Below are 25,000 nucleotides of genomic sequence, written 5' to 3' on the forward strand. Positions count from 1 at the left end.
AAAAGAAAATGAAAAGGAGGGATAAGGGCTGTCTAAGAGAGACGGGGACAAGCAGATGTCCTCCTCTCTTAGTCCTCAGCACTTACACATCTTCCAGGATACATAATCATATGGTAAAAAGGGCATCACAAGTCTACACATAAATTCAAATCATAAATGAGTGTACACTGGAGGATGTTTACATGAGAATCCATTAGGAGAGATTATCTGGCTAAACAGATATCATCAGTGCCAACACTCAGCAGGTTTGTGGCGAGCTAAAAACTATGCGTTTATGACAAAGTAACTAGTGAAGTTTTGTATGCATAAACCCAGTCAATATTTTATGTTCTATCCTATCACCTATAGAAAATCATTAGTTCCCTTTTTATGACTTTTGGTCAATGGTTTTACCACCTCTTGGAATGTGGTCTGTAGTAGATGCTTGCTTGCTATCTCAGAAGCAATTACCTCACGATACATGGAGACTGGCAGAGTTCTCATTGCAGTTTTGACTATCAGAAAGGATTTAATAGCAGTGTTATAAAAGAGCTTAATTACTATAATTTTAGGAATTCTTATAGGATTATATTAAGGATTAAGAAATCATGTATTTATAAGACAGAACATCTTCATTGTTCTGTGGAGATCTGCTCAACAGTGTAGGCTAATACCCAGTAATTGTTATATATATTTAATAATAATAGGAAAAGCATATAAATAGCAGGAATCCTTTCTAAAATGTATTTCTCCTGGGCCCTGCCTACAAGAGCAAATCCATCATAGATTTTAATGCAAGGTGGACCCATCTCAGGAAGATCACCTCCTAGGTTTTAGCTTCTTCTTGTTGGCTCCTGACAGAAACTAACGAAAAAGAATGAAATACTTTTGAAAGGTGAGTGTTTTGTTAGAAAGCTGAGTAACTAAAGAAGACCAGTTCAGCACTCTTGGTACAACCGCACTCAAGCAGAGCATCTGTACTCCCCCCACATCCTTCCCTAGTAACCCGGCCTTGTAAGCAAGTGAGAGCCGCTAGAGAGCTGTTTGCTTAGGCCACTGTTGCTAAAGGTGACATGGAAGGAAGCTTCAGAGACAGCCCCGAGCACTGGACTGCAGATGCAGGGAGAGTATACAGTACTGATTCCAACACGATTTTTAAAATATGTCACAGTAAATATATGATAAATAAATGCTATCAAAATGTTTTCAAAGTTTGAAGGTATACATTATTTAGCTAGTTACACTTACTTATTTTAGAGCAAATGCAAGAATCATGTATGAATCTGAATTGAACATTTGTGCTTGACCTTTTAGTATGAAAAAGCAGGAGAGGTGACCTTGCAAACAAAGTTTCTTCTGTGAAGAGTGGATCTGACCACGATTGCCTTTCTGACCTCAGATTGTTGCTTCTTTCCTGTAAATGATCATCACGCTGATAGGCAGTGTCAGGGTGGGCGTGGCTAGGATAGTGACCGTCAGAAGCTGACGTTCACTGTTATATTCTTCTTAAACCAATTAAAACAACAACAACAACAAAAACCTACATGTTAATTCTGTCAACCTGACTTTCCTTAGTATGTCATCTGAGTGGCCAGAAATGAAAATAAATTCATTCAGGTAGGCCCTCTACATCCAGATTAATTGTTAAGAATATTTAAAACACTGCAAGTGTTTATATTGTTTTATTTCAAATATTTTTGCAAGTCATAAAACTTATTTAAAAATTGAATTCTTACTTATATAATGAAGTTTAAGACTTCCATTTTTCAAAAGTCATATAAACTTGTAGAGATTTTGAGTTATTAATGTGAACTCAAAAACACTTGGAGAGTTTTACATATTCTCATTTTCTACTTTAAAAAAAAAGCTTAAATATCTTTTTAAATAAAGAGCCTTGACTAGTGACAGGAAGTACAACAGGGGTGGGGTGGAGGGACCAGTGTTTTATAAATGACAGATGTAATTAGGGTAAGTTATTCTTATACGGTTTTGTAAAATTGAAAAATTATAGACTCCACTGCCTGTGCAGTGTTAGCATCCACAGAGGCACTGGAAGTCAGTCATGACATTTTGTTCCCTCCTCATTGGGGACTCCAGTGAGGAGCTCACATCTTGATGACCAAGAATGTGAAGAGCAGGGTCCTGTTCCCTGAGAAGTCAACGCTGTGCATTGTTTGTGCCCATGTTCTCCTCAGATCACACACGCACTTGGTTGATCTTAGGATGCCATTTCCTGTGTTAGGCGAGCATTTGTGTGTGTGTGTGTGTATATGCATGTGTGTGTGTGTGTTTATTTAAATAGGTGACTTTATTTAATTCCCCCTTCTATCAAATGCTGTGGCTTTTGTTCAGATTGTGAGTAATGAAGGCAGATGGTAGCCTCTTTGCCTTCATTTAGCTGACAGAGTGGGCGCTGAAAATTTATGTCTTGAATCTACAACTTGAATCTTACTAGTTTTCTTTCATCCGGACAGTGCATTTGGGGCACATTGAGTGTCAGCACAAGACCTTTGAGATAGCTGGAGTACATGACTTCCCAAATTGTTAATTCTGTGGTGGTTCGTGAGTCAAGTGTGGCGTTCCTGTGGGGAGGTAGCACTCTGATGCTTCAGCTTCCTTGTCTGCAAAGCAGAAGCCGATCCCTGCCTTGTTACAGCCCGTCCTGAGGGAGACAAAGGTACAAGCGCACCATGGACTGCAGTTGGAGCTTTTTGTTTGTTGCTGTTGTCTGTTTTGATTGGTTGGTTGTTGGTTTTGTTTTTTTGACTGCAGGCTTTTCTGTGTAGCCCTGGCTGTCCTAGAATTTGCTCTGTAGACCAGGCTGGCCTCAGTCTCATGGCAGCATGAGTACTGTTGTACTGAGACCTGGCCTCCCTGTGGCTTGTCGCTCCTGCACTTCTCTACTCCTTTTAAACACTTCTGAAAGTTTAAGTTTGTTTTCAGTTGTGACCCTACTTTGTATTTCCTTCTTCAGAAGACCACTGTGAGTCACTGTCTTCACACTTCAGGACTTCATTTACCTACCTTTTCTGTAAACATTTAGCTCTGGCTAGGTGCTCTCTATCAGCTCAGCTTCCTTTGTTATGTCATAAGATGAAGCTCTGCTGCCTTTGACCCCGTTTTGTGAGCCCACATCTTCCTTCTTGGCACTCGTAATCTGTTTTTTTTAAATTAGGTATTTTCTTATTTTACATTTCCAATGCTATCCCAAAAGCCCCCCCCCCCACCTCCCCTATCCACCCACTCCCACTTCTTGGCCCTGGCGTTCCCCTGTACTGAGGCACATAAAGTTTGCAAGACCAAGGGGCCTCTCTCCCCCCAATGATGGCCGACTAGGCCATCTTCTGCTACATATGCAGCTAGAGACTTAATCCACTAGTTTCTCTTTTGCCATCAGAGCCCTGTCGTGGCTTTCAGCCTTCAGAGGAGAGCCAGAAGTGGAGCAGGGCGCATCTCATGCCCTCCATCTCCTACTTACAAACTCAGTTACTTCTTAGTAACGTCCCTCTCTCTCCGCACATACTGCCCTGCTAGGTGGTTAGGACCCTGCATGTTTCCTGCCATACAGCCTCTTTCTCCCATCGTCTACTAGAGTCCTAGCTTAGTAACAATTATCCCTGTCTCTCTTTAGACCAGGTTCTCAGGCCTGTCTGTGGCTACTAGATTTGTAATCCCAGGGCTCAGCAGTCAGTGTACATTTCACTCCAGCAGTCACCCTGGGATTTGGCGCTCAGTGTACACCTCACTCCAGCAGTCGCACTGGCTCCTGTGTGTTGTTCCGGCTTCTTTTGCTCTGGGAGTTTACATAATTACCAAGACCCTCAGATTTTGCATCTGGCTTTTTCTGTTTCTTCTTTCCTCCTTTTGCAGTCTAGATCCACTCTCCTTCAGCTTTGTAGACCTTTGCCACAGTCATCCTCAGATGGGTATTTCCAACCCCTCCCTTGAGCACAGTGGTTGGATCAAGCTGCAGGGACACCTTGCTGCCATCCAGTTTCAATGAACGCCTCAGCCACCATGTCTGACTCCTCTCTCATCCTAATCTATTCATGTTCTAACAGTGACATATGTGCTTGGCTGTCCTCAGTGGGCAGTGACAGCAGGGAACTGACCCTGTGCGGCTGGGAGGGCATCCCTCCTGGGTATCTGTATTCCTTAAAGGTCTGTTACCTAGTCCATGTGCCATAGCCATGATCTGCTTTAAGATTTGATTATTTTAGGGACAAGTGGACCTTTATATGCAGGTATCTGAAAAATGTATCTAAAAAATATTTGGAGTATTGTTTCTATAAAATAATCTTTTTGTCCCAAGTAATACCTATAGAAAATTTGATTTTTTTTTTAGATTTTTTTTTTAATTTTGTGTGTGTGCCTGTGTGTATATGCATGTATGGCCACAGTTGCCAGAAGAGAGAGTAGGAACTGAAGACACTTGTGAACCACTGTGTGGGTGCCAGGAACTGAACCTAGGTCCTTTGCAAGAGCAGCCACTGCCCTTAACCACTGAACCATATGCAACCCCACAAAATCCCTCTTAAGAATTCTATATCTTAAGCACTTTTACACACTTTTTTCAGTGTCAAGGAAAATATTTTTATATGGAAGAGTAGAGAGAAAACTCAGCAATATAGACCTAGTACATGTGGAAGTGGTTTTCATTTGTATCTGTGTGTCTTACATTTTTTTGTAACATAAACAATTTATAATCTGCACACTAGGATGTGTTTAGCAGATGGGAATATTGTACTTGAGCTAATGTTGTTTCCCCTTCATCAGACCCTGAAGCTAAGCAGCCTCTTGGAGTGCTCCTTCCTCCTCAGCTTGTGTCATGGGGTGATGTTCTGCTGTTCACACATTAGCTATGCTGCGAGCTCTCTACGGTGTGCTCCAGCTCTTACACATAGAGATAGGGAGGAAAGTGGGAGTTTGGAATCATGGTTATGATGCATTGGGGATGTGTCTGTTTTACATGTTAGCAGTGTTTCCTCTAGGGGACTGTGTGGTGGCTGTGTGTAGGTCCTGACAAGGGTTCAGTGTATATGGGTGTGCATTCGGAAGAGCACAGAGGTTTCCTATCAGCTGCCTCCCTCCGTCACTTCCCACCTGAGTTTTTGAGACAAGATTTGTTTCTGAACCAGGACTTCCAGATTTGGCTGGACTAGTTGACGAGTGTTGACTGGGGATCTGCCTGTGGCTGCCTCCTAGGTGCTAGCATTCCAGTCAGGTGCAGTGCCCGTCTCTTTCTGTGGGTGCTAGGATTCTGAGTTCAGATCTTCATGCTTACATGACAAACACTGACCAACTGATATTCCACTCCAGTCCTGTGTTAACAATGTTTTAATTACATATACCATATATAAGACATAACCTAACAATGTGAAATAAATATGACGTGTTTAGCATTCTTCCACTTAACACTTACTAAACGTTAAGCATATTTCTATACCTGGGTCATGAGATTACTGTCTGAACTAGATATGGAAGGACACTCGTACTGTGTATTCCTAGCAGTGTCCATAATTATCTCAGGGTTTCTCCATCTTTGGGCTTTGCTGTCCTTCTGTGGGGGAACTGTGAAATTGATGACCTACCCTGGTGACTTCAGGCTAGTCTCTGACGATCAGCAAATGTTAAGATTTCCTTAATAGAAAGACCTGGTGATAATGGTGACTGACCTGTGAAAGAGTCTTGGTGACAATGCAGTTTTACTGTGTGCTATGAACAGAGCCCTGCAAAGAAACCATTTGCAGGCTGCTTTTTGTTCTCTGAGAAATAAGAACAAGGCTTTCTTCTCCTGGGTCTTCACAGGTGTTGAAACCCTTAACTTCTGTGCTAATGAGGAGTATTGGTCTTTATTTTAAAAATTCAAAGCTTTGTCTCTTTCAACATTTGTCTTTCTCAATATAGTCAATATTTTAAATTCTTCAAAGAAAGAAATGTCATTTGATTTTCGTTGAGATCTGTAAAACAAAGGGAAACCATCCAGCTGAAGCAGGTTTCTCTGATGGTGAAGGGTTGCTCAGACCTCTTGTATTGCTCATTAGCATTAAGAGCAGAAGAGTTCCATAAACTTTTCATGGGGTTTTACATTTCAATCCTCTCTACAACAGAAACACCTGGCACTTGTTATTCTTTCTTCTTCACTTTTCTGTAAGGTATGCAAATGGATATTCATAATGCATGCAAAATCTTTACAGAGATTGTTACATATTTGTATTTGTATTTAGAATTTAAGATCCTTTCTTTATTTTTGAAATGAAAGACATTAACTAGAAGTTAGTTTCGTAACCCTGTGACTTTTTACTCCAGTTTGTAAATGTTCCTGTGTCCGTGTGTAATGAATCCCATAGGGACCATATGCAGCTTTGCAGGCAGCGAGTTGATGGGTAGCAGTGCCCTGTAGCCAGATCTAAGATCAGTAACTGTTGTCCTTATAAAAGTCAAATATAGTCACTCAGCTGTTAAAAACCTAATTCTCTATTTAAAAAAATATATACAAAAACAAATTGTCTATCTTTCTGCTTGATCTCCTTTCACGTCCTAACACAATGGAAACAGTGGGTGATCTGTCAGTGGGCTTGGTTTGTCAATGGTGGTTTTGTGTAAATATTGGGAGGGTAAGAAATAAAATTCACACAGTAAAATATGATTTCATCTGCCTTTTCTCCGCAGCTCCGTGGCTCATGCAACGGTGTGAAATCCTCATTTTACACACTTTGCAGGCGGAGCACATGAATTATGCATTGAGCAAGAATCTCCTGCCTCAAGTCCTATATGCATTTGCCCAGGTTCTGTCTCTATTACCGAGATGAATTGCAAATGGAGAAATGTTTGATGAGACGGGCCTCTTAACTTCTTTGTTTAGAATTCAGATTTTTATTTTTATAGTTGATCCTTTAAGTATGAAAATGTTGTGAACTTACTATGGATTTTTTAAAATGGAAAATGAAATATAATGTAGGGGAAGCGTGCTAGCATATCATGAAGTGTTTTATAGCCTTGATTCGGAGTGCAAGGCTTTGCCAGTCTGGTGGAAATGACCGTCATCTATTGCTAATGTTGTATTTCAGTCGCTGCTTATTGGCTTTCCTCAGAAAGTCAGTGGAATCCTGTCTTTCCAGCCTGCTTGCCTCTCTCCTAGGCTTCTGATAAGAGGAAGACCAGATGCACTGGGAGCTCCTCTGCTCTGTAGGACCTGATGTGTGCTTAATACACAACGACACCTATTCTCAACTGTCCTGCAGAAGAGGGGTAGGCTTGCCTTCAGCTCTAACTTCATCTCTTTTTGATAGGTTTCTAACTTTTCAGGCGGTGAGCTTATAGTTTGATGAAGACTTTTTGTCACTTCCCTGGCAGGAAGCTACACCTATTCTGCGCAGCAGTTTGAAAAGGAATGTGCTGATAACCCATGGGTTATGATTTTATCATAGGAATCAAAGTCTACTTGGGGATGGCAGTTTCATTCTAAACCTGCTCTCATTAACTTGTAACTTAAATTTCAGTCTCAAAACTCACATTTTGTGTGTGTGTGTTTGTTTTCTTGCAGATAGACATTGTTGCTGATGTGGACAGTTTGGAGGGGCCAGAAGCTGTTTTGTGTTTAAAGAAGGATAGAGTGAAAGCTTATGTAGGAGGCTTTGCGATTTCAGTGGTTGGGAGGAAAGGAAACAACGTGCTCATTTTCTTTCCTTTTAGTTATACTTTTTTTTTACTGTGTATTCTTATCTAATCCTTGAACAATTCTCTGAATGTGGGCGTAAAGGAGAATACAAGCAGAACTTTAATCACGTGAAAACCTTATTTCCCAGATGCCTTTCTAAAAGTGTGCATGTGTGTGTGTGTTTGTGTGCGCGTGTGTGCCCACGAGAGTGCACGTGTGTGCACGCACGCATGCACACATGCAATCAGTGCCACAGGAGCCAGAAGATGGTGAAGGATCTCCCAGAGCTGGAATTCCAGGTGGTTGTGAGCTGTTGATGTGTGTGCTAGGAATTGAACTCAGGCCCTCTGTGCCATCAGTTCACTGAGCCATCTCTCTACCCGCCCTCCCCCACCCCACGCCCAAGCATATGGTTATGTAATGCTGGTTATGTGCAAGCTATTTTAAGTGTGCCAGCACTCAAGTAGACCTTTTGCTTCAGTGACACATACTTTATGCTAGCAATAAGCTTAAATTTCTCTTGTAAGGACTTTGTCTAGGTGATGATTTCCATTGCTGAGCACAGAATCTGATTACTGAATAAACAAAAAGAGGTAAAATTGTTAGTTTGGATTTGAGAATTTACCTAAAAGAAAACACAAACAGATCAAGCGAAGTTGATACAGATGTATCAGTTTAATGCACTACTCTCTGTTGACCGTTTTGTTTACCGTGCTCCTTAATTATTATTAACTGTGTGCCAGGGGATGGGATGTGTGCCTGCATGTGGATGCATGTGGTGTGAGTGTCCATTCACCTGTTATGTGTGGAGAAGCCAGAGGGCAGCATCCAGTGTCTTTCTCAGTTGCTTTCCATCTTACACTGGAACATAATTAAGCTGCAGTGGCTAGCTGGCAATCCCCAGAAATCCTCCTGTTTCTACCTTCTCAGCATACATTGGAGTTATATACATGGCTCTGTCATGGGTGTGGGGACCTAATTCATTATATTTTTACAACAAGCACTGTACAAACTGTGCCTTTCCCTAATGCAGTTATACTATTTTCATTAAGATGGGTAAGCTTAGTTAAGGCTTTATATTCACTGCCATGGGAAGGAATGCTCACAGTGAATGAGCCAACTTGTCATGGAAGAAGCCCTGCTTTTCAGTTGGTATGTTTTAAATATTTACTCTTTATAAAATGCTATGAAGGTAAATGAGGCCATTGTCAAGGGTACTGTTGGTGCTGACTTCTGACACAACCTCGTAGAGGAATACCTCGTATGTAGTACAGTGCCTCTCACAGACTGACATCTGAGAAAGGAGTCCAGCCTCTTGCAGGCCTGAGGACGTCAGCTCTATCCATGTAGGATTGAGTATTCCTTAAGTAAACCTGTTTAGCAGTTATCTCGAAGAATCCTTATTTGCCTTCTACTGAGAACCTCGTTGTGGTTTTTTTTTGTTTGTTTGTTTGTTTGTTTTTTGTTTTGTAGCAAATAAAAGTTGTCAGGTTGTAAAATCATTATTATTTCATTTAAATTTTCTTTTTAAAGGTCTAAATATTCTTTAAATACAAAGTATTTTAACATAAGTAACAGTATGTGTTATGAGGAAGAAATACAGAATGCTAATACAAACTTTGATTCAGGAAGGTGATTCTATCACTGTACAGAAGTTTCAATTGTGTTTTTGTTTCTAAAACCAAGAATGAAAACCAAGCTTGTTTGGTGATGGTAAGAAGACTTTAAAGTTTTCTTTAGACAGGATCTGAAGTGAGATTTCAATGTCTTACAGGCAAAAGAAAGAAAACCCCAGCAAGAAAGACATCCTCCCTCCAAAGATGTTTTCCTTCTAGATCTGGACGATTGTAAGTTCTGGAATGTCCCTTGGCTCTGTATTGATGGGTGTTCTGTGTTTTTATAGCACTTCTCTCGTAGGTTTCCCAAGTAGAAGCATCTGCTGTAAAGATATATCAGAAAAGGTGGGAATTTCCCAGCCAGTGCCTTTCCCTGGTTGAGCATGTCAGTTCTGTGTCACAGGAGAACAGCAGACCTGTTGGTTCTACTTAAGTAAAACATCAAGTAATGGTCCTGCCTCCCATCATCCACACTGTGAGATCCTGGCTGTGGGGACTCACACAGGTGCCTAAGGAAGCCGGAGGAAACTAGGAGAGTAGCAGAAGGAAGGCTAGCCTACAGTGGCTTCAAAGCCTTGACTGGCCAGCTTGGCTTTTCCTTCAGTGTTTTAACAGCAGAAAGTCTTCATTCAAGCAAAGATGGGTCTAAGGATTCAGGTGCCTACAACTTTACATGGTTACACAGTTACAGCTCTGAAATCATTCAGTGCTGTGGAGCTGGGCAGTGCCTTGAACTTTGTTGCTAGGTCGACTCTGTAGTAGGAGAGGAACTGTATATGAGATCTCTTGAATGTTCAAAGGTCTCATTTTCAGTACTTCTCTTATGTAGATGGTAAGTTTTTTGGGGTTACCTCATTTATTCATAGATCCATGCTATTTATATCGTCTATTGTTGATAGCCATAGCAAATTCTTAAGAGAGAAGAATAAAAGTGTATAATATAGAAAAATACTCTAGAGAAATAGAACACATTTGACCACAGTAGCGATGATGATAAGGTTTGGTATCATAGGTGATCTGTGGTTAGAAGTAGATGCAGTATGTATACTGCATTGATGGAAGAAGATGTCCCATTAAGTAAGGTAGAATCAAAAACATGCATTGCGTACCGCAGCAAAAGCCATTGCTTTACAGCTGACATACGCTGTTTCTGAAACTCAGAAGCAAATCCGGATCACATTGTCCATCCTAGCCAAGATTTCAGTTTACCAGCATCCAGTGTCAGTAAGGGCCGGGTGACAGCGCTGCATGTGCTCGCACTACAGGTGCCCTCCATAGGAACATAGACAGACACAGCCTTTAGGAGTCATCTCAGTTCTGTCAAACTGGACATGTGTGTCCCTTAGCCTGGTCTTTCTTTTTGGAAATTTATCCTACCATTGAACACAAAGTCACATCTCTCCCTTGCTTGTATTAAACCCATTCGCTTGCTATCCTGGTGCTGCATTAGATTATAGTGAGGCTCCTTCCACAGGTGATTATGCCTCTTGCCCAAATGTGAAGCCACTGCTACTTGGCTCAAGCACACCCACAGGGTCCTCTGCCCAGTGACCTGCTGCTGCTGACAGCGCTGCCCTCCACCTTCTGGTGGCAGGCACTACCTCCAAGCTCTGAAGTCACCAACTCTCAGACCTCCATTAGTTCATTTCCAGAGATGTAGTAGCTCCTTGGGAAACTTAGGAACAAGTTCATTGTAATGCTCTACATAAAGACATAGCCAGACATGGTGGGGCAGGCCTTTAATCCCAACACTTGGGAGGCAGAGGTAGAGGCAGAGGCAGGTGACTTTCTGCAAGTTTGAGGCCAACCTGGTCTACATTGTGAGGTCCAGGACAGCCAGGACTACACAGAGAAACCCTGTCTCAAAAAAAAGCCTATCAGTCATGTGCTGGAGAGATGGCTCAGTGGTTAACAGCACTGACTGCTCTTCCGGATGACCTGGATTCAATTCCCAGTACCCACTTGGCAGCTTACAACTATCTGTAAGTCCAAGATCTGATGCCCTCACAAAGATACATGTAGGCACAACACCAATGCACATGAAATAAAAATAAATAATTTTTAAAAGCCAGTCCATAATAACGTGCGTGCAGAGCATGAGAACAGTGGAGACAGCGTTTTCAGAGGAAATGCTAGGTATAATCATTTTTATACAAAGAGACAAAGTTGCCTCAACTTGTTTGTTGTTGTTGTTGGGTTTTGTTTTGTTTTGTTTTTTGTTTTTTTCGAGACAGGGTTTCTCTGTGTAGCCCTGGCTGTTCCAGAACTCACTCTGTAGACCAGGCTGGCCTCGAACTCAGAAATCTGGCTGCCTCAACTTGTTTCTTAAAGACAAGGAAGGAAGGAAATTTTAGGAAGGAGATTTTTATCTCAACTTGTTTTTAAAACTCAGCAACTTGACGTAGGAAATATTTCTCTTTGTTGTTAGTACCCACACAGTTAATTTTTTTTTTCAACATTCTTTGTCAGATGTGATACTAGAAATACTTGTTAAAAAGTTATTTCAGCTATGTCTATAGATGGAGTGTCTACTAAGTTCAAAGGACTTTGCCGGGTGCCTTAACACATTAGGAGAATTCTCTCTTCTAGGAACTAAACTCTAGCCAAAGGTGTTTCTACCTGAGCAAACACATCCACATGCACTTTTCCATAAGTGTGGCATAAGTGTAGTGCAAGTTACATAAGAATAGGGAGGGGCAAACTGACTTTGGGAGAAGTATGGTCTGAGCAGAGCTGAAGCCAAGCATGGGATGCTGTCTCCACCCTCTGCAGCTTCTGGATTGCCTGCTGGAAGGGCTCCACAGCAGCCTGATGCCTTGGTCTCTGAGAGGTAGGCTAAGCTTTCAGGAAAGGCACTGAGCAGTGCACAGCAGGAGAGCTGCAAACAAGTGCTCTGTTTGTCCACTTCTTCATTCAGAGAAACTTACTGGGTATTTATTGTGATACAGTTAATCCTTTTTTTGGGGGGAGGGGGTAGGCTTCGAGACAGGGTTTCTCTTTATAGCCCAGCTGTCCTGGAACTCACTCTGTAGACCAGGCTGGCCTCAAACTCAGAAATCCGCCTGCCTCTGCCTCCCAAGTGCTGGGATTAAAGGCACGCGCCACCACGCCCGGCTACAGTTAATCCTTACATGCTGAAGACCTAAATAAATACATTGATACAAGAAACTCAGAGTCCTGAGAGCCAACAGAGAAGTTATTTTTGCTTTTCCTTGATTTGGCCTGGGAGAAACAGTTTAAACGGTGAAAGATGTATTTTGCTCATGGATTCAGTCCATGGCCCTTACCTTGGGCCCGAGGCAAAACTGAAGCATCAATGTGTGGGGGTGGCTGTCCACATCATGGCCTCTGGGTAGAGGCCAGAAGCATCCTCCAGGGTCCTGCATCCTATAACTAAAGACTCACGGAAATAAACATGCAGCATTTCCCAAAGGGACACCATGACTGGGGACCACGCCTCTAATCCTTGAGGCCTGGGAAAGTTCATGTTCAGACCTAATAGCCAGCATTGAGAATGCCATTCTGTGACTGACGTGAGAGACGGCAGCGATGGGCACTGAGTGTCATGAGATGTAACCCATCCTTCAGTATGAACAAAGCAGAGGGAGACAGGAGAGCAGTCGGGAGGGTAAGCTGGGCTGAGCAGGGCGTGGAGCAGGAGTCTCCAGTGGCTGGCTCACCCAGGAAGGTCCAGCAATAGACTGCATTTTGAATAAGCCCAGCTGACGCAGCAGTTGAGGGTGCTGCCGTGAACACAGGCATTAGCCCAGCATGCCTTTAACCAGTTTCATGAGTTAGTTTTTCTATTTCAGCCATTCATAAAATGGTAAAAGGAAAGGATGTTAAGTCTTGGACATTTCTTTTGGATTATGAAGTTATTTGACTATATGGGTGTCAGAAAAACTATCCATGTCAGGATAGTGACCGTCAGTCTGTTTGTGGACTCTGAGAAAGCAATATACTTTCTGCCTTGGGCCGGGGTAGAGGGGGCGGTATCCTTCTGGAAACTGGAATATCTTTTAGTCTGCCATACGAAATTATCTAAATGGGACGGTCAGAAAGCCGAGTTCAAGTAGCTCTGAAGCCTTTCCAGATAGCCACTAGGACAGCATCCTAAGCCGAACTGCGGAGGCTATGCTGCCCGGCGGTGTGTGGGTGAGGAGATACAGTGAGGTGGCAAAGAGGACAGTGGAGACTTGGAGAGTTTGTCTCCTGTTTTTTGAGATAGTCTCACTGTGTAGCCTTGGCTGACTTGGAACTTCCTATTTAGACCAGGTCACCCTCAAACTTACAGAGATACCTGACTCTGCCTCCAGGGTGTTAACATTATAAAAGGTGCATGCCACTACGCCTAAACAGCAGAGTTTGATCTCAGTTTTGTTTTGCTTCTTAGCTGTGTTACACTGGTGAGTTTATTTGATCTCTGAATTATTTAGTGTCCTCTCCAGTAACAGAACCAGTACAATGAATGCATGTTGAAAGGGGCTTATTATTCGACTGGCTAAATGATGAGCTCTAGGTAGCCCCCCGTGGCTGCCTTGACACTGGAGAGGCTTAGAGTCTGGTGGCTGCTCAGTCAAGAAGGCTAGTGCCTTGGGAGTCCCAGTCTGTCACTGAAGGTCTGGAGGATTCCTAGAGCACTGGCCTTTGGTTCTTCTCAGACGCCTAAGAAGCTGGACTCAATGAGGAGTGGTGGTGGCAAGCAGAAGCTGCAGCAGCAATGCAAATAGGGTAGATGCACTTGCCAGCACAATTTGAAGGCAAGCAGGCTAGAAGCAAGAGCTTGTTCTCTGCAGATCTTTTCATCTGACCTGCCACCAGAAACTGCTGCCATACTGATAAAGAAAGTCCCTCTGAGGCGCACTCAGCAGCTTATCTGTTAATTGACTCTAGATCCACTCACACTGATAACTAACATAACCATCACAGCCTCTGTGCTGTCATTGTTGGGTCTACAGAATTCAGTTCTGTTCTGGGGTGAGTGAGTTGCTGCCTGTGAAGGTATTTACATCTGCACCTTGTACGTGGCAAGTGTTGGTAAGGGATAATGGTGACAGTAGCAAGTGAGGCAGCTAGTCACTGGGGACAAGCTGGGTAGCCACAGGCTGGGCCTTGTGGACTGCTGCTGCATTTAATTTTGAACCAGAGTTTTAATCACAAGAATAATTGTATAAATCTTTGTCATACATACTTTAGCAAAGAAAAGAATGTTTTGTTGAAAGTCTTAAAATACGGGTTGCAGAGGTGACTCAGAGGGTACTTGCTGTTCCAGGTGAGGATGGGGTGAAACCCCCAAGCCCCACAAGGCTGGGTGCCTTAGCACGTCTGGGAGCCCAGCACTCTTCCAGCTGACCAAAGGGGAAACAGAATCCGTGCAGCTTGTATGTCAGCTACCACACACACACACACACACACACACACACACTCCAGTGTTTTGTAGGGAAATTCATGGGAATCTAAAGGTTGTATTAACAATGCTGCAGCTGTGCTAAATATAAAGACAGTGGGGAAACCAAGGACTTGAGTGCCATAGACACCCAGTCCCATCTCTGCTTTTCTACTGTGTGTGCTGTTTGTTGAGTTGAGATTTCCTTTAAAGATTTTCTTTCTTGGCATCATCACTTAAAAACTGTCATGTCATTTTATTTTTAAAGGGTTTTATCTTTTTTTTTCTCTTCAAGTAACATAACAAAGACCTTATCTTGAAAAAGAAACATTTCATTGTTAACTTTATGAACTAGTACTTTTTCTGCCTCATTCCCAGGATCCTGTAAGACTAAAAGGAGAGAATCTGAAAAGTGGTGTCACCTTAAGTAAAGTGTACTTCATAGTGTTGCTTTGGAGAGAGAAGCTGTTGGAAGCTAACCCTTTTCTGCCTCCTGGTTTTCTTTTCAGTTCAACAGCTGAGACAGTACTAAAAACTAGAGCTAGTAAGGCGAAGTATTCATAGGCTAATAGGACCCAAACCACTAAAGTGCAAACTGTTGCATGAGAAGTACAGTTGTCAGGGTTTGGCTCATAAACCTGTGGAAAAGAAAGGGGGCTGGGGACTCAGGTGTCCTGTAGGCAGGCTTCTTAGGAATGCTTGTCAAGTCATAGAATAGGGTTTTTATTTTGAACAGATTTTCAAGACCCAGGATTCTTTCGTGGTTGCATGGTAGCTGTCGCACATAGCTTTGTGGTAGTGAGTGGATAATTAGGGATGGACCCTATTGCTTAGAATGGAAACTAAAGAAATGAGTGAAGCAGCCTTGTGGTGGCGCACGCCTTTAATCCCAGCACTTGGGAGGCAGAGGCAGATGGATTTCTGAGTTCGAGGCCAGCCTGGTCTACAGAGTGAGTTCCAGGACAGCCAGGGCTACACAGAGAAACCCTGTCTCAAAAAAAACCAAACCAAACCAAACCAAACCAACAAACAAAAAAAACCCAAAACAAGCAAACAAACAAAAACTTCTGAGCTAGCTGAAAAAATCTCTTTACATTATTGTTTATGTTAGTGTGGAAAATGTGTCTTACCATTTTCTTTTAGTGAAGTTCTGGGTGATAAGGGTTAGCCATTAAAAATCTAAAAAACAAAAACAAACAAACAAAAAAACAACAACAAAACCAAACTACCTCTTACTCAAGTTATTTATTCCTCGAATTGTGAAGGTTTGCCTTGTGCTTAAAGCTCAGGCTAATAATCACTGCTGTGACTTGAGAATAGCATTACTAAATCAGGGCCTTAAATAGAATTGTCATACGTTCATTAATCAAATTAATTAAATTAGATTTACTAACAAAATAGAATGCTGCTTTTAATAATATGAATTAAGTTTTCATGCACACTTACTTATTTGGGCCTTTTCTTCCAGTTAACCCAGTATCCACCCCAGTTGCCCTTCCTACACCAGCCCTTTCTCCAAGCTTGATAGCTGATCTTGAAGGTCTAAACTTGTCAACTTCTTCATCAGTCATCAACGTAAGTGATTTCCATGTAACACGTATGTCCATATGATACAAATGATCTTTTTAATGAAAAAAAATCAAATAATTGATAAAGAATTTTCAGTCTTCAGTAGTGCCTCTTCTAACAGAGGTTGGATTCAGACAGACCTTTTAACTTTATAATGATTTTTAACTTTAACCAACCTTTATCTTCTTGTCTTTCTTCTGCTTTCTAGTTACATCTAATTATCATGTGAATATTTTTTTGCTGTCTTATGTCTATAATATACAAGGCTTCTTTGCCACGTTGAGGTAGTGTTTAGACAATCATGTGCCTCTTACCAGTGGGGATATGAAGTAAGATGCATACACAAACAGACTCACCTAAGAAGTCATCACATACACAGAAGTGCATTGTTTCATAATTTCACTCTGGGCCCATCGACTGTCCCTACACAAAGTAAAATTTCTGCGTAGTGGAGGCAGAGAATAAAAGTTAATTATTGTATATATTAACCCATAATCCTCTGATCTCACCACATGGCTACTAAAATTTCACTATTATTTTCATTTTAAAAGCCCAGGATTGAATTTCTCTTTGTTTTCTTCACAGATTTATTTATATATAATGGTTTCTTAAAAAAAAAATCAACATTTTTTGGGAATATGACTTTAACGAAGTGAGAATTTTGCCTATCATAAAACAGATCAAAACTGTCAACCTGTCAGTGTCTGAACTTGCAATCATTTTTCTGTATATATTTTTTGTGTTGTGCCCACCCACTTTCTGCTTTGAATCAAGCATGTTACGTAGAACATACGACCTGTTGCTATGCCTGACCTGATGAGATAGACCAGTCCGTAAGCTTTCGGTGAGCGCATATATCTGGGAATCGCTGTTGTATCATCAGTGGGCAGGCAGCTGCTGTCTAGGCTGCCCCGGGAACATGGAGCTGCTTCTCCTCCAAGTGCAGATGCTGGGGGCACTAAACCAGTCAGACTTGTTAGAGGGCCTCATAGGAGAGTTGGTGCTGCCCACAGTCTGACTCCTGAGGGGGGTTCTTGTGTGGGCATATTCCATTTAGGGGGAAATCACCAACCAGCTGTGCACCTAAAACATGCTTTTCTGTGTGTGTATCAGACTCTAGCAAGCCAGTTTGTAAGTAGACAGATGATAAAATGGATTATAAATTTATGAGGAAGTGCAGATGATGATGGATGGAAATGTGCAGTAGTCATATTAATGAATAAATGTACATTTAAAGGGCCATTTTGCTTGGCATTAGCAAAATCCAATGTCTGCTGCTATTAAGTTGATTCTTCTGGATGTCATGGCTGCCCATAACAGAGTCATCAGAACATTTCTACTTCCGCTCAGCAGGTCCACTTCTGGGAGATAAGAAACTCGGCAGTTTACTCGCTTGTCAACCTCCTTGTCTGATGGCAGGAAAATAAAATATGGCAAAACTTACTTAAGAACAATTTTATAATCTACAAAATATGTTCAAGTGTGAAGGGACAGAAATTTAACGTATCTAGATCTCAGTTTTACAAAATTATACAATGGCATTTGTAAAACAGGAAAAATAAAAGACTAAAAACTTGATTTTTCTGAATTATAGGATTATGGATTTTTGTTTTGTGTATTTTTATATTTTAATTTAATCAAGCTGTGTCTTAGTCAGGGTTTCTATTCCTGCACAAACATCACAACCAAGAAGCAGTTGGAGAGGAAAGGGTTTATTCAGCTTAAACCTCCAAACCGCTGTCAGGAAGTCAGGACTGGAACTCAAGCAGGTCAGGAAGTAGGAGCTGANGCAGAGGCCATGGAGGGATGTTCCTTACTGGTTTGCCTCCCCTGGCTTGCTCAGCTTGCTCTCTTATAAACCCAAGACTACCAGCCCAGGGATGGCACCACCCACAGGGGCTCTCCCTCCCTGATCACTAGTTGAGAAAATGCCTTACAGTTGGATCTCATGGAGGCACTTCCCCAACTGAAGCTTCTTTCTCTGTGATAACTCCAGCCTGTGTCAAGTTGACACACAAAACCAGCTAGTACAAGCTGTAATCATACATTGTCCAGAACAGTACTTTTAAAGCAAATGTGGAGAGGGCATTTATGAAAGGCTGGGATGTTTCCAGTACAGCTGTCTGGATTACCACAGTTAGTTAGTTGACTGTAACTAAGGCTGTCATTTGGTGTCTTGGTTCTCCAATGGTGATGGTAGGACAGATGTCATTGTTTTTTCTAACTCTAGTGTTCTGTGTACATATAAACCTAAAAGTCAGTTGTGAAGCAGTAAAATCAGTTGCAGTGGGATGATTTAAAATAGGCTTGTTAAAATAAATAGATGAAACCTGTCTTTAGTATATGTATGGCTGTGCTATTCATAGCTGTTCGTTAAAATTTATTCCAGTTGAATGTTTCCTTGTATCTGATGAGTTTTGTTTCTTGTAATTAACCAAAATATATACACAGAAACCCAAAGAACAATTTTTCACACCAAAAGATTTTCCTAAAGAAAAGTTTTATGCAGGCCTGTGTGTGCTGGTTAAATGGGATGTGGAGACAGGAAGATCACAGAATTAAGGCTGTCCTGGATCACACAGTGAGGAGGAGGGGAAGCAGGGAGGACAAAATCGACAGCACTGTGAGCCCAGAGCCTGGGGTTGCAGTCTGACAGGATCGGAAGCACAGCGCTTGTTCAGCCTTGTACGGGACAGCTTGGGCCTGGCCAGTAGATGGCTCCTAAGGAAACACATGGCAGTGTTTGTCAGTGACAAACACCTTAATCTAATGGGTCTGATCACTTGCTTACTGCTAAATAATCAAGTTTACATTAGGTCCCGACAACACAGATGAAGTAGATTTTTGCATTATTTGGCTTCTTGTGGGAATGAAGAAAATGAAAAAGAGGGATTGCTTGTCTATAAGAAAAATATCATGAGAAATTTAATACTTGTAGAATTGTGTAGTGAAGCTCCAATCTCTGTTACTTAGGTGGCTTTCTATGTCTGGATCCCATCATTTCATTATAAGGACAACAGGTAAAGTTATCCCTCTAGGATAGGAAAATGGCTCAGTCAAGCATTTGCCTAGCCAGTGTAAAGACCTAGGTTGGCATCTCCACATCTCACATAAGCGCCAGCCACAGCAGCATATATTTGTAAGCCCAGCACCAGAGAGACTGAGACAAGAGGTCCCACAGAGGATACCCAGAGCCTTCTGCCTCTACATGCACATATATGCACACACACACATGAACACATACACACCACACAGTTTCTTTAAAAAGTCATTTTAGAGACTTTCTAGTTTATCTTATCAGTGATGTCACCATGAACATGACTCATTAAGTGCATTTTTATGCACCTGACACAGCAGCGCTATACGGTTGAGAAGATCTGGCTATTTGACCATAAATAAAACAGGCATGGCCTACAAGGATCGCTGTCTCCTAAGGGAATTAACTTAAGAGTGAAGTAAGGCTCATTAAGAAAGTTGGTCAGGATAGAGCAAAAGTAAAGTGTATTGCAATTCCAAGACTGTCCTGGAAGGAGTCAGCCGAGCTGGTGGGTACGTGCTTGCTAATTTGTTAAAATGGTATTTTTGGAATTGGCCAAAATCAGGGTCAAATGGGTATGGTCCTTCTGTAGTATCTAAACTGGCCCAAGATCATTTCCCTCAGGTTTAGTAATTCATTAAAACTCACAGACTTAGGGAAAGTACTGTACGTTGGGTTAAGGTATTATTTCAGCCGAAGAGTGAGTCACATAGTGTGGATTCCGCACCCTGGGTGACATTGTTGAGCAGAGAAGTTCACTGAACTTCAGTGTTTCAGAGTTTTTACTGAGGCTTCATTGTGTGGCATGCTTGAATTGCTACTGTGTTTCATCTACAGCCCTCCCTGCTCCCTAAAAGTCAGGTTGCTGCAGAGTGCCCCAAAACTCATCCCCACCCCAGACTTCCTCTTAATGTAAGCTGTTAGGTGTCTTTCATGACTCACCACGGTGATGGGCAGCTGTGGACCCAAGGGGCCTGCATGTAGCAGTTCCTGGTATAACTAGGGTGATCCCAACATTTAGAGGTAGCCTCTTAGGAGCTGATCTTTCCTGGAATGCAGTAGGAGGTCAAGACCGTGTCACCCCAGTTTTGGTGGCTCGGGTATTTATTCAGGCTAGAGACTTAATTTGAGCAGAGTAGGTAAGACTCCTGCCATCACTGTGTCTACAGCGGTGTGAAAAAGAAGCTTTGTCCCAAATCAAGTGCCTCCAAGCCTAGCATAGTCTTGCTCAGAGGCCATCATTTGTTGTTTTCTCATATTCTAAACAATAGTGACATTCCCTGAGCCGTACGTCCCTGCTGTGCTTTCAACTCTTATCGAAGCTTTAAGTTGACATGTCTGAGCTACTTTTGCTCTCAAACATACAATGGAAGGCTAATTTTTTGCAACCTTCTCTTCATTTGCCTTCTTCGAATGTGGCAATCCTTATTTCATGCTCCCATGATGCCCTGGTGCAAATAATGGACGTACCAGCATCAACCCAGGGTCTGCGCATCTTACCTGTGGCCTAAGGACCATTCTCTCCTGTTCTCTCCTCCTCAAGGACTGACACTGGAGAGTGCGAAAGAGGAAACCACAGGTAACACTTGGATTTGAGCAAACAAAATGGGGGGCCGGGCACCCCATCCCATTCACACACACACAGAAAGAGCTTCTAAAGTTAGTTTTTGACATTAGTTGTAGCAAGAAATATAGAAATTTAGCTACTAGATAGGCTTGTGACTTTTTACTATAGGAAAATGACATCTAATGAGATTAGCAGTCTCCATGATGAAGGGAGGTCTTGACCGTATTCTATTATAAAAACTCAGTAAGAGAGAAGAGCCTCCATCAGACTTGCTTTAGTATGGAGGTCATTCGGTTGATTTAAAACTCACATGAGAGAAAGAGCAAGCCCTGGGTGAGGGGAAGGATTGGATCCCCTCCCTGTGAAATCTGTCGGAGCAACCTTTGGAGTTACTGGATAATCGTGTGTGGTAATGAGGCCCGTGATTGACGTTGCTTTAGGGTTTCAGTATCCAGAGTCGAGTGTTGATCTTAGAGATTCTCATTTTTTCCTTCCCTCCTCCCCTCCATTTCCTGCTTCCCACCCCCACCCCCACCCCCTGCTCTGTCCCTCAAATTTCTATGAACATGTGTCCCACTCCTTTAATACCACTAGAGAGGCAGGCTTCCCGTGGGTTACTCTGTAAGAGCAGACAGATGGTTGTGGGAGGCCTCCTGAGTGACTGTATTTAGTAAGCATGGCTATCGTGGTACACGGTGCCATTCCTGAAGATGGTCGCTTGTCTGTGACAAGGTTGCTTTCTGACATGGTAGAAGCACTCTCAGAAGTACATTCAAACTTGGTTTTAAAAGTGAAGATATATTTCAGCCCCAAGCAAAGAGACAGGTCCAGCTAAGATCAAATTCCTTTGAGTTTAGAAGAGAAATTACGAGTCAAATTTTAAAATAATTTTGTCATTTTAAATTTGGGGAAAACCCTTTATTTGTTCTGATGAAAATGTCAGTAGTCATGGAACTGTGGTAAAAATAATGAAAAATCACTGGCCTGGGTCTGCTTAAATTGAAAACATTTTTTAATTAAAGTTTGACAGTATTTTGGGCTTCCATTGCCTAGCCACGTCCTGTCTTGTTCTTTTATCCAGTTCTCTTCTTGGTGAAACTGGTTTAATTTTGAAATTAAACTTGAAGTTATGCCATACTGTGGCCTGGTGTTTTTCCCTGTTCTGCCTAGAGGCCCTACTGTTGCCAGAGGCCATTCTTTTCTTTTTCTAGATTGTAAAGAAGTGTGCTTTTTAAAAAGGAAAAGTTTATAAATGATTTTGAGTTACAGCTATTTTTGTAAATTTTTTTAATTAGTTTAAACACACATAACAATTTAAGTCTTTTATCTAAAAATTACATTGTTATGGGTAAAGGTCAGAGGTCAACTTGTGCGAGTTGATTAGTGGTTAGTAATCTGTTAGGGTCGCCCAGGTGCGCATGCGCTCCCCGAGAGGGAGAGAGACAGACAGACAGAGAGACCGACAGAGAGAGAGAGAGAGAGAGAGAGAGCCCACGAGCAGGTTAAGACTTAAGTGTGACAGTAGAGCTTCCCGGTTAGTCCACTGAGATGCCAGTTACAGTTACTAGTGAACACAGAGCACAAGGGCACACACACCTCAAAGACTGGCTGGAGGGCTGGCAATAAGGAAAGCCATGGGCCTTTCTCCTTCTGTCCTCTGTGTGCTGCTGTTGCTGTTGCTTGGCCTTAGGTCATCATTGCCAGAGCTGAGACGAGCCACTGCTCAGCCAGTGCCGCTTTCCTAAGATGATGATGTTGTCTTTACTCGGTAGCCGACGTGCACGATTGTAGGCAGTGGGAGGCACTTTAAAATGTGATTGCTCTTAGGGGATGTTCCTTTCTGGTAGATTTATTCTCTATTTTCAAAACCAACAGTACTTTGTGTAGCTGTCAGCTGTAACCCTTCAGGTCTTGCTGCTTCCGTTGAATTTTGCCATTTGCAGTAAAGAAGTCTTATTCTCCTAGTTTTAATATCATAGGTCACTGGGCATTGCCCAGTCACATATTAAATACTAGTATATCAGTTAGATTAACTTCTGTTACCACTGTTCTCTTTAAAAGCATACCAAATTTGTTTCCTAACATATGACATGGTTAAATAAATAAATAAATAAATAAAGCTATCTTATTTAATAGTGTTAAATCTTTGAACGTGAAAGCCTGAAAAATATTATTATTATTTCATAAAGACTTTGTTTCCTTTCCAAGGAAGATAAAATGAATTCAGCTATAGGTACATTCCCAACTAACACTACAAAATTAATTTATTACCAGAGACAAGAGAGCATGAAGTAAAAATAGATAAGTACGGTATATGACCCTAATATCAGAGAAAAGTAAAAACCACTTATCTTGGAATAGATCAGACACACTGTTATTCAAACCATTCAGGAATGTAATTACATACATCTTTTATAAGCCTATCAATCAGGGTTATTTCTCTAAGTTTGCAGCTGTTTTACATTACTGGATTTATAAATACCTCCCCAGAATCTGAAAGTAGCACTGAAGTCCTGCATCACACTTGGCTCAGAGAAGCAAGCACTGCATACGGGTGTGTGGACACAGTTGGGGCAAGTGTGCAGAAATGTAGACGAGATGAAGGGAGCCGCATGCAGTGTGCACAGCCTTCTGCACGGGGATGCATAAATGGTCAGGGGAATGTGAACACGGAGTGATTGGAGGGGAAATGAAGGAAGTAGGGTCTAGTTTTAGGTATGAAACATAGTATTTTAGGGTTTCTTTAGACTTTTTTGTAAGAGATACAAACCAACTTTGTTCATAAAATTATGTCAATTTGTTAATTACCTCAGAAGTAAAATAAACTATTGGATTAGACAGATGATAACACATATGGTATGTGTCTTGTCCCTCCCTGTTGTGATGAGGGGTCCAACCCAGGGTCTCATGCATGTAAGCCTCCTTACTCTCTTGGTGCTAAGTGGACAGCATTGAAAGTTAGTGAGGAGTACCTCACTGTTACTACATTAGCCTCTCTGTTCTGTGTTCATGTGAAATTTTCCCTAAAGCGGTTTTAAATATGTAAGTTCACATGACATTTGATAAAATTATGAACTGGTGCAGCAGTTAATAAATTTAAACCCATAATCAGTGTTAAAATAAAATCAGAGCGTCTGTGGAATCATGGAGCTGGAACAATTATTTTTCAGATCCTTTTCAGCTCTAAAGTTTTGGAAGTCTTTCTGCATTAAATAAGAATATTTCCAATGACTTCACCAAATATCATAGAAAGGAAAGTTGCTTGAGTCCCTAGAAGATGGGCGGAGGCTGTGCCATGACCTCTTCAGCCCGGTGCTTAGCCCAGAAGGCAGGCATCAGACAGGCTTAAGTTGATGAACTTATTCCTTGCCACCCTCCTGCTTCTTAGGACTCATTTCTGCTGATGTCACTTTACAGAGTTCTTCTCTCAGTGTTACCGTGTCACTAAGTACATGTCTAGAAAGTGGGAGGATGCTGCTGTGGTGGCTCTGCAGAAGTGCTTGCCATCCCGCCTAGCAGTCTAAGTTCAGCTGCTAGAACTCACACACAGTGGAGGGAGAGAGCCAACTCCCTCAAGTTGTCTTTAGACCTACATGCACGCATCATAGAATGTTCATGTACACGCACAGATACACATGCAAAAGAAATAAATGTCAAATTTTAAAGAAAATAATACTCATTGACATATTCCTTTTGTTACTTAACATGTACTGTTTCAGACCATAAAATGGAGAGAGAGAGAGAGAGAGAGAGAGAGAGAGAGAGTGTTACTGGTAGAACTTACTTGGCTGAATGCATCTTTGTGTACCCCATGTTCTGCTGTCCTCGCGTGCACTCCTAATTTGGTTAAAAGTACGTCCTGAGGAACTGAGAATTTAGAAACATTATTTTGAGTTTATTTTCCTGTCAGCAGAGAGCTCTTGCAAATTGAGAGCACATCTTTCTAAGGTAACATTTACCTCCTCACATCTTCAGCACCTATCAGACATGACATAGGACATAGTCATTGACCCTAAAATTTTCCATCAGAGTCCTGCACTGAAAGGGGGCAGCCCCAGCCAGACAAGAGGCTCATTTCAATTTTAACGGCTGTAATTAGAGGTTAATTCACTGAGTCAGGATTAACGAGGAAAGTACAAATGATAGGCAAGCAGCTGCCTTTATGATACAAGATCAGAACAATGCA

General features: G+C 41.8%; 1 protein-coding gene across 2 annotated transcripts in view; it reads left to right on the forward strand.

Annotated features, from left to right (window-relative positions):
- The window catches only part of Ap3b1 (adaptor related protein complex 3 subunit beta 1), a 202,794-nt gene that overhangs the window by 126,237 nt on the left and 51,557 nt on the right, over nucleotides 1–25,000 (forward strand). For both annotated transcript variants that reach the window (XM_029468582.1, XM_021180280.2), the window contains exons 21-22: nucleotides 9,414–9,486; nucleotides 16,110–16,216. In XM_029468582.1, the coding sequence (XP_029324442.1) occupies nucleotides 9,414–9,486; nucleotides 16,110–16,216 (180 nt within the window). The remainder of the gene's footprint in view (nucleotides 1–9,413; nucleotides 9,487–16,109; nucleotides 16,217–25,000) is intronic.

This window comes from Mus caroli, chromosome 13, assembly GCF_900094665.2.
Source record: "Mus caroli chromosome 13, CAROLI_EIJ_v1.1, whole genome shotgun sequence".
Lineage (NCBI taxonomy): Eukaryota > Metazoa > Chordata > Mammalia > Rodentia > Muridae > Mus > Mus caroli.